Source organism: Theropithecus gelada, chromosome 4 (assembly GCF_003255815.1).
Source record: "Theropithecus gelada isolate Dixy chromosome 4, Tgel_1.0, whole genome shotgun sequence".
Classification (NCBI taxonomy): domain Eukaryota; kingdom Metazoa; phylum Chordata; class Mammalia; order Primates; family Cercopithecidae; genus Theropithecus; species Theropithecus gelada.
Window position 1 is genome coordinate 68752760 of NC_037671.1, and position 10907 is coordinate 68763666.

At 33.3% G+C, this 10907-nt stretch overlaps 1 protein-coding gene across 2 annotated transcripts in view; it reads right to left on the reverse strand.

Annotated features, from left to right (window-relative positions):
* LMBRD1 (LMBR1 domain containing 1) overlaps positions 1-10907 on the reverse strand; it is a 129415-nt gene that overhangs the window by 17462 nt on the left and 101046 nt on the right. For both annotated transcript variants that reach the window (XM_025382188.1, XM_025382189.1), the window contains exons 10-14: positions 9279-9343; positions 8835-8937; positions 8156-8260; positions 6424-6573; positions 4923-5001 (exon numbers count right to left, since the gene is read on the reverse strand). In XM_025382188.1, coding sequence (XP_025237973.1) covers positions 4923-5001; positions 6424-6573; positions 8156-8260; positions 8835-8937; positions 9279-9343 — 502 coding nt within the window. The remainder of the gene's footprint in view (positions 1-4922; positions 5002-6423; positions 6574-8155; positions 8261-8834; positions 8938-9278; positions 9344-10907) is intronic.

Genomic DNA, 10907 nt, shown 5'->3' on the forward strand with positions numbered 1-10907 from the left:
ATTTTAAACACAAAGTACTTAAATTATTTTTAGATAAATGACTCTCATTTGAAACCTAATCATTTTAAACACAACTAGGATTCCAGCAATATTTTCTATGTTGAATAAATGTCAGATTGCCTCATATATAAACAAAATATTAATTTTAGAAGTCTAAAATATGTTTAATATTAATAAGACAGCAACATACATATTTTTAGAAATTACTGCTTTAATATCTCTCCAGGGAGATTAACTTTTCTCAGAAAGAACTTTCATTATAACACTGAAAATTTAAATTTTTAAATCTAAAAATCATTCTCTAAAATTCTGTTACTTGCAACAGACACATTGCAAAGGTGACATCAAATGCCTTATGAGTTATTTATTATCATTTACTCTAGTCAAATGTTGTCACTAAATATGTTGTAAAGAATAGTGTATACGGCTATACAAGTCCCTCACCATCCCTCACCCTAAGGGTAGGGATGCCACCCCATCCCTACCCTTATGTGTCTAAATCCAATGTCTTAATCTACTTATCTGTCTCTATCATTATTATTCACTTAAAAAACTACCCTGCCACCCCAAATTTAGTTATATTTCTACCATCCTCTTCTAAGTTACGTACTGGCAAATTTAACATTTAGAGACGTGCTACAGAACAAAACAAAGCTGGGAAAGATAAACCCATAAAACTAAAGGGTATGCTTTTGTACTGCAAAATAACATTTCAAAGAATGAGTCAACTAAAATGTTTAAGAAAAAATATTCAGTAGTTCAAAGGGAATCATTTTTAACTACTGTAAATTAGATTAGACTGAAAAATAATGTGATTCATAAAAAAGTTACAGTCAAGTGTATTATTTGATTAAATCTTACTGACCTATAATATAAAAAATTCACTCCAGTAGTATCGGGGCATTTTAAAGGCCCCGTTATCAGTTCAACATAATTTTGAAACTACAATTTGTTTTTGTTTTACGGCTATTATTTCAATACTACTGTAACAATTTGAACAACAGAATCTATTTTAGATCTTCAAGGTCATTGACTCCTTGGTTAAAAACAAATTACAAACCAATTAAACACTAATTTTTCAATCTGTTTTCATCCAGCTATATGGCAACCCAAGGCACTTCAACTATCGACCCTACTTGTGATGTACGTATACATTTCAAAGTAAAAAATCTTGAACTAACATCATTAAGTAGAACTGGAAAATTCTGTTGTATTTATTTATACGAACAACATTTTACTATTATTTCTTCAGGCAAAATAAAGTTATCCCCATCAGATGTTTATCCATCTCATCTCTTAATTTTAATCCTTTCCTTCAGTTTTAGTCTCTTCCCTTATTTCCCTACAAATCCTGGACTCTGTGGTCACTGTTTATTTTCTAACCTCAACTTGTCCTTTGTTTTCCATCCTTAAATCCCCAATTCTACTTCAGTTCTTCAATCCATTCCTTCCCCCAAACAACCTAAGAACTAATGGAGAAAAATTATACAAGTTGTGTAGACTTGTTCAATAAAAATATAAAATTGATAATTTCACCTCTGTCCATTGACATATTTACCTATCGTTAACTTACCTTCAGTTAGATCCTCTCCTAATCCCCTTCACAGGCTATCAAAAGCTTTTGCTACTTTCATTAACTGTCTACCCCACAGCCTGCTTAATTCTCAGTATATGACCTGAGCTCATCCTTTATAGCCAGTTGAGACAATTATACAGATATGCCACTTCTCGTCTACCCTCAGATAGTAACAAGTTACCATCTGAGGCCATATCCTTGCTTCCTTCTTTGCAATGTACAGAAAGAAATATCCCTCATTCTATCTAAAGCATTCTGTCCTGGATATTCTTAATACCATATCCCCCAGAATTGGATGATATTGGTCCATCATTCATCCTTTCTGACATTTTTCTTCAATCTTTCCTGCTCCACTAGTTCCATCCCATTATCCCCGAAGTCTCTCCTAACTAAAATAAAAAAAAAAGTTCTTGACCCTGCACATCTTCTTCAAGGAATTTTTATCTCTAACATTAAATTTTTTCTCTTTTTTCAGCCTTCATCTCTGTACCTTCCTTATCAGCTTGCCCTTAAACAATGATTATCCTGGGTTCCAGTGTCCATTCTCTTCTCACTCTTTACCCTCTCAGTTTCTCACCTATACAGGAACTCACATGTACCCCTGAGGGATTGGTTCCAGGACTCTGTTGGAAACTAAAATCCACGAATGCTCAAGTCCCTTACATAAAATGATGTACTTATACACACCATCCCACATCTTTTAAATTATCTCTAGATTACTTATAACACTAATACAATGTAAATACTATGTGAATAGTTGTTATACTTGTATTGCTTTTTGTGTTTTTTTTTTAATTGTTGCTTGGTTATCTTTTATTTTATTTCTTCCCAAATTATTTCTGACCCAAAGTTGGTTGAATCTATGGATCTGGAACCGATGAATATGGAGGTCTAACTGTATACCCAACTGCTTATGAGACCTCCACCTGAACAATTTTGAGACATCTCAAGTTAACTAATCATTTTTTTACAATTTTTCTAATCTCAGTACTTTTTTTTTTTTTCCTCTGAGACAGAGTCTTGCCCTGTCGCCTGCCTGGGTCGGAGTGCAGTGGCACAATCTCGGCTCACTGCAACTTCCGCCTCCCAGGTTCAAGCGATTCTCCTGCCTCAGCCTCCCAAGTAGCTGGGATTACTGGGATGTACCACCACACTCAGCTAGTTTTTGTATTTTTAGTAGAGACAGAGTTTCGCCATGTTGGCCAGACTGATCTCAAACTCCTGACCTCAGGTGATCCGCCTGCCTTGGCCTCCCAATGTATTTTTTACGTCAGCTGGTAACACCAAAATTAATCAAAGTACTCAGTAACTGGAGTATCATTCTAGAATCTTCTGTTTCTCTCACCATTGCTCTACAACTAATCAGAAATTCTTTCAATTTACTCCTTAAATTTCTTTATTTCACACCCTCATGACCACTGTAGGCTTTCAATTCTCTTGGATTATTTTAGATAGCTCTCCCTCCCCTAAGTGATTTCCATAATCTGGTCTCAATTTCTCAAATCCATTATCTCTATAACCGCTATAATTAACTTACTGAAAAGAAATCAGATCATAACTTCTACTTTCTTGCTTGAAACACTTCATTACCTCTTTCGTCACCTTCTAAAACCTTTTATGATCTGACTCATGACTCTGCCTTCCTCCCTCCAATCCCCAAACAAAACCAATGTTCTTGAACACACGCCTGTGCAATTTAAGGTAATTGTTTGTACACTTTATTCTTCTGGCTAGAACAGCCTTCCCTTGATGTGCATACCAGATACCTTAAAATGTAGCTCTGATATCTCTTTTCTGAAACGTTTCTTTTTTGACTACTACACCACAGTGATCCCCACAAGGCAGAGTTAATTGTGTCTTCCTCTGGCCTATCCCTGTACCTTGTACTTGTTCCTAATACTCTATTACATTACATACTTGACCCTGCTATAAAAAACTCAGAATTGGCCAGGCGCGGTGGCTCACGCCTATAATCCCAGCACTTTGGGAGGCCAAGGCGGGCGGATCACGAGGTCAGGAGATCGAAACTATCTTGGCTAACATGGTGAAACCCGTCTGTACTAAAAATACAAAAAATTAGCTGGGCAGGGTGGCGGGCGCCTGTAGTCCCAGCTACTCGGGAGGCTGAGGCAGGAGAATGGCGTGAACCTGGGAGGTGGAGCTTGTAGTGAGCCAAGATCGCGCCACTGTACTCCAGCCTGGGCGACAGAGCGAGACTCCATCTCAAAAACAAAAAAAAACCCTCAGAATTTGTGTTTTTCATAATGGTATTCATGAATGATTCATGTAGAAACATACAATATTTGACACATTACTTTACCACAAAATAAAAGCATTGAAGGCAAGCATAGGAAACACTTTTACAAATTTTGAAAGAATAAATCAGGAATCCTTAATCAGAAATGAATACTATAACATTCAAAGAAAAAATCACCTAAACAACTCACATAGTAAAAAAAAAAAGATATTCTAAAACTACACAGGGGTTAAGAGCACAGAATTTTTGTCAGAGTACACATATAATAATTAACACAGTGCCTTGAAAACAACTGTATATATATGTGTGTGTGTGTGTGTGTGTGTATATATATATATATATATATATATATATTTTTTTTTTTTTGGAGACAGAGTCTCGCTCTGTCCCCAGGCTAGAGTGCAGTGGCCGGATCTCAGCTCACTGCAAGCTCCGCCTCCCCGGTTTACGCCATTCTCCTGCCTCAGCCTCCTGAGTAGCTGGGACTACAGGCGCCCGCCACCTCGCCTGGCTAATTTTTTGTATTTTTTAGTAAAGACGGGGTTTCACCGTGTTAGCCAGAATGGTCTCGATCTCCTGACCTCGTGATCCGCCCGTCTCGGCCTCCCAAAGTGCTGGGATTACAGGCTTGAGCCACCGCGCCCAGCACAACTGTGTATCTTTAAAGTTAACTGCTATTATAACTAACACTATTATTATTAAATTAAATAACCAGACATGGATGAATTAAAAATTGTTCTAGGTCATAAGTACTTTTGGTCTTGGTACTAAAAATTGTAGATTCCACCAAACTCCTTTATGTTTTTAAGGAAAAAAAAAAATCATTTAAGAGGGATTTCTTATTATACTAGTAAATGTGATAAATAATAACTACATTTTGTTACTTCCTAAGTAATTTTAATGGTTCTTTCTCTAATGCAAATCCTTTCATTAACAAGAAATTCTATTGAAGAGATTTGCCAACCTCTACTTGCTGAAAGTTTCCTTCTTACCACGTAGCAAAACAAATGCATCAAATGATTAACACAGCAAAATGCCAGGAAATTCTTTTCCTACAAAGCTGTAAGTTCTAAAACAAGTTGCTTTTACCTTCAGGAGCATCTGCATCACATCTCTTTGGCACAGAAAGGGTTGAATTGCCTTTATGGTTATCAGAAGTTATATTAGTCTGAAAGATAAAAATATAGTTAAAATGTAAAAACCACAGTAATAAATACATTTGGATTTAAAAAGTAATCACTATGAACTGTATACTCCATATACTAACTACATCTATCTAACATTCCAAAATGTAAATTTTATGTAGCATTGTTCTTAGAAGAAAAATTAATTATAGTAAATCAAACATTAAGGCTTTTCGCAATAATAATCCTTTAGGTCCTGTGTTGAACAACAGGGTTTCTTCCCAGAACAAATTCCATTTTAAGTACAAAGTAAAGCATCTGAAAAGAATGCTATTTTCAGACTGTGGATCATGCAAAGAATATCTTTTGTCCAAGCAAAAGCATAGTCTTCCTTCATTCCTTCACAGGAGGATGTTTAATAAGCATAACCTAGTGAGGTAGGTGAAGGGGATGATTGGGCAAGAAGAGAATCAAAAGGTATAAGAAGTGAGAAATATGGTTCAGGTGATTTTCCAGCATGGTGTTTCCCAAACTCAGGTCATTCATGTACCTCCATCATGATCTGTGCTTTATCTGTTTCACCTGCATTATAAGTAAACATTTTTCAATGAAAAAGCCTTTTAACACTCATCAATATTATCGAGGGTACTGATTGAAGGTTGATATGTTTGTTAGATTTTTCTTTCTAATTGCATGTTAAAGTAAAGAAAGAATGAAGGAAGTGCAGGATAAAAAAGAAGTGATCTGGGCACAATGATTTAATAATGAAAGACTCCACTAAAGCAATGCTTGATCAGGCCCTGAAACATAAATATGGTTTGAACAGTTAAGAAGTAGAGCAAAAGGTATTTAAAAAAAAGGAAACAAACTAAACAAAGTTTGAATCAGATTTGGTCAGAATATTTTGAATCGTCAGAAAATCCAAACACTGTTCCATTAAAACTAAAAGTCACAAGTGGCTTTTGAGAGCTCAACAACATCAACAAATCAGCATATGAGGATACCTATCACGTTAAAAGAATGTATAGTTATCTACATATAAAACATTTATAAAGCCTCTTCTAGGGGATTCATAGTGCCAATGAACGGACATGCTGTGCTCACCAAAATGTTCTTTGGGAGCCACATTATTAAAATTAGTTAAAATGTTATTTTAGAGGAAGTATTATGAGTTTTAATGAAGTACTAACGTAAAGCTCAGTAGCTTAGCATCACAGGGCCCATTTAAGGAACTATTGTAATGAAATTCTGTGTGTTGTTTCAAAAAAACAACAGTATGAAACAAATTTTTTCAGTATGAAAAAAATATTTCTATTTTTTTCTAAAAATAGAAATAAAAAACCCGTTTTAGCAATATTAAATTTAATCTGATGAGCTAATATGCTAACCATCACAATTAAAATTTGATTTTAAATATCACTATCTTTAAAATATCAAAATAATCAAGTTTTAAGTATTTCACTTACCTCTATTAAGTAATTTTGGCTTCCATACATAACATATTGGGGAGCAAGACTATAAATCATATAGCTAGTGTGAAGGACAATAAGCAGAAGTATCATGCAGAGAAAAAGGAGTGCTTGGGGCCTGGTTCTACCTCTTCTGATTTTATATAACTGGAAAGAAAAGAGTGACAAAATTTCAGCAAAATATTTCATTTGTAAAGCATTAAATACTGTTCTTGTGTTATGGGAAATGATTTACACAGTTCAGTCAACCATTATTTTTCTTCCAAAGTAAATACTAAAAATTCTTAATCATCCCAAGTAATTTTAAGATAATTCACATGGTCTATTTCCAAAGAAATCTTCTAAACTTACTGTGTAACAGTATCTGTTAGAAATTCATGGAGCTAATTGTAAACTACCTCTAGTTCTATCTAAAGATTAGAACTATGAATTTAAACTATAAGTATCAGTAATATACTATGGTTTTATATAACTTTTTATATAATACTGTATAAGAATAGACAATGTCATGTGTTTATAAACATTCATTTCTATGTAATACTCATGACATCCTTATACTTTGCTATAAAAATTAGTTTATGAAAAATTCTGATAATCTTACTAAAGAGCTTTTCACATTTATCTATACTAAAGGGAAATGAAAATACATGGTAACAGAAATATAAGGAACCAGGTAACTTGCTTCATTTCAATACCATAGCATGCTTTTATTTTAGCAACTTAGGTATCACCTCCCTATTTTATTACTAGATTGTAGTACACACTCCAATTCCAGATGGGATGACAATGAGACCATTTATAAATTTACATTTCCCAGGTTCTTTCATAGCCAGTAGTGGCCATGTGATAAAATACTAAACATGAAAAGCAAAGCAGAAGTCTGTTAGGGATTTCTGTAAAAGTCTTGTTTTATTGATATAGTTGTATACCCCTTTCTCCTAACTACCTTTTTCTTCACAGAATATGAACAGGATAAAAGGAACTGCAGCAGCCATACTACAATCATGACAGAGATACTCGAAGAATTACAGAGATATTGGATCCGACTTTTTGAGCTACTGAAGCAATACTAGCTTCTTTTTTCCATAGCAAGAAATCTTTCATTAGTTCAAGCCACTATTTAACTGAGATCTCTTTTACCCACAGTAGTGGGTAAAAGTAGTGGAAGTAGTGTCACTACCCACAGTAGTGGAAGTAGTGTCTACCTGATACAGCTTCATTTTAAAATTGTTAATTTACGCAAAATAAGCATTTGAAGAAAATAACCAATGATACGGTAATCTTTACTAATAGGGAGGGCTATCTTTTGAGCTTCAGTGTATCTATTATATTCAAATGTGTTTCTACTAAGAAATAATATAACTTTTGGACCAGGGTTTCTCAACCATGGAACTACTGACATTTTAGGCTAGATAAGTCTGCCCTATGCACTACAGGATTTTTAATAGAATCTCTGGCCCCTACCCAATACATGCCACTAGCACTCCCCAATTATAACAACTAAAAATATCTCTAGATATTGCCAAATGTTTCCGGGGGGGCAAAATCACCCCGTTTAAGAACCACTGCTCTAGATAAAAAGTACTCTTATGTCAACATGAAGTGAAAAGGCTAGTATTTCTCTCACTTGTGGTATAAAGATATAGCTACTATATTCTAAATCTAAGATAATTTGCAATAATGGAGATTACACACAAAATGAGAAAAAAATACTGTAATATATACTTACTCTAATCCAAAAGAACCATATGCCAATATTTCGAATTCCTGCCATTGAAGTAAAAATAAAGTACATAATAATAATTGTTATAAGAATATAATCAAGAGGGAAAACCTGAAAAAAAAGATGAAATTAAATTTAACATACAAACTATAAGCACTCTAACAGTCATATAAAGTAAACTAAAAACATTATTCCCATTTGGCAAATATTTACAATATCAACCTTGATTTAAATTAGGCTACTGTGTTTAAAAAAAAAAATCCTCAAAAAACAAACAAGTACCAAACTATTACCAAAATTTTTAATACTATTATACTAAGAAAAATCCTAAAGCAAATTAAACTAAAATTGCATTTATTGATGAGATAAAAGACTTGATTAAATATTAATACCAAAAATAATTTGGAGAGGGTCACCTCATGTTATGTAATATATCCCAAGTCAAATTATGTATAACATAAAAGTCTAGGAATATATCAATATAATAATATTTAAAGCAACATGTAAATGTATAAACTACAGGCAAATAAAAAGTAAAACTAGAAAATAACATAAGCATATGTCAAACTATTAATAGGTTTTTAGCATAATAATTTTATGTGGAACAGGATGTCAGAATGTTTGCTAGACTCTAGCATTTTATACTCTAGCAGCTACAGTATAAAATGATTGATATTTTACTTACTGTTTGTAGTAAAGGCAAAAGCATATTCAGTGGATTACTCAGGTTTGCTCCAAAAATTATGAAACCAGAATCTATTCCAGCTGAATGAAGAGCTTTATCTAAACTAAAAAAATTATAATGAAATTTATGTTATACTACCAAATTTTCAGCAAATTTAGAAAAAATATCATAATTTAAGCATGCAAATACATCTAAGTCAAAGAAAACAATGGATAACAAATTAAATCTCACTTAAATATCTCACAGCTATTGTTCAATTGATGGAGAATAAAGAAACATTCTATTATTGGACGTTTTAGCCATTCTTTGAGTTAATGCTATAGACCACTTCAAGTAAGAAAACTACTTAAGATGAATAGCCTACACTAATGGCATTCAGCAACAAAATGTATATTATCACAGAATTTGCATAAGTGCTTTAGAAAATGTGTCTACTGTACTTACTTTGACAAGAAGAGAGAAATTACAAACAGTAATGCAACTAAGATGAAAAATATTCCCCAGATGATCTAAAAGCAAAAATATATTCATTAAAATATAGTTCTAAAAGTTGATATTAAAAGCACAAAACCATTATATTCAATATGAGTTGCTAGAATATGACAAAGATCTAACAAAAACAATCTAAGATACATTTTAATTTAGTATACAATTCCAGGCATTTATACCTGAATTTTCATTATGAGACTATTTGATTGAGAACATGTACATAAAAGAGACAAAGCATTTGAAAAGTCTTCACTAATAAGTAAACAAATGAAACTCTTTGTTAGACCAAATACAAAGTTTTTATTCCACTACACTGAAGTGAGACTTTAATGTTGACTGAAAAGTACATTATGACTAACAGACACACACACACACCCCAAAACCATGAAATGCAGGCTATATTACCCTGTTAGTTAAAATAGAAAATTTAGAACATTTTCCCATAGAAGTAATAATATATATAAATGATATATATAGTGGTTAAATTGTATAACAATCCATAAAAGCCTGTACAAGTGATACTATTCCTGAAACAGAGTACTAACAACACTGAAAAAATTGTCATGTAAAACAATGTTTCTGTGGAAAAATGTCCTAAGCACTTTAAGTAGCGGAACACATTTCTCCCAATTGTATGAACTTTATATTAAAGCTGGTAGAAAAAGAGGAAGAAAAATATTATAACTGAGTTTCTAATGAAAAGTTTCAGAGTATAAAAGGGGTGAAATCTATGTTAAGAAAAACCTAAGCTCTTTATCCCCCAAAATCTTCCCCAAGTTCCAGGGACAACTGGGCTAAAGAGTTGTCAAGACCAGACCCAAAAAGAAGAGTCCCAGTAAGCACAGTTAAGTGTGTGGGGCTCCTCCTTTAACTGGAATTGATATAAAGAGATCAATGAATGTTATGAAATCATGAATGGCAGGGAGATTTTTTCATCTTATTTCACATGACTGTTGAAGTAAATTTTAGAATCCTGAGAGAATAAAAGAAGTAATGCATGAGCCTACCTAGCCTGAAAAGATGATTTTTGGAAGTAATTTTAGACCTGCACTCTGGGGAATTCTTCAGTTATGGCAGGGTGCCTTTGGGGTTCACTGGGAAGGAGAGAGCTGACAACGAGAGGGGACCAAGAAGGCTATAGTCATCTCTTGAAAACAGAGTGATATTGCATGTACTATTTTTCATGCTGGGATTCTGCAAGATAATTCATTATTTAAAAAGGGTTTCATTGCAAAAGATTTTGAAGTGACTCCTTTATAGTAACAAATGTTCATTAGTAGAGGGTATAAAGGAGTTAATCTTTTTTTTCTACTAGATTCAGGCATCTATATTTGGTACTGTGCTGAACCGAAAGGCAAGACAGACTTATACTTAGGATTCTCAAGTGAAAAACATTCCTTCCTAATAGCTGTTAACAAAAAATAGTTTGTAGCATGAGGCAGTATAACTACCAAGTGCCAATTAGTAGTAGGAGAACATGATATGGAAACAGGATTTGAAGTTAAGATTCCCTTCCTTTGATGTCCATTTTGGCAAAAAAAAAAAAAAAAAAAAAAAAAAAAAAAAAAAAAAAAAAAAAAAAAA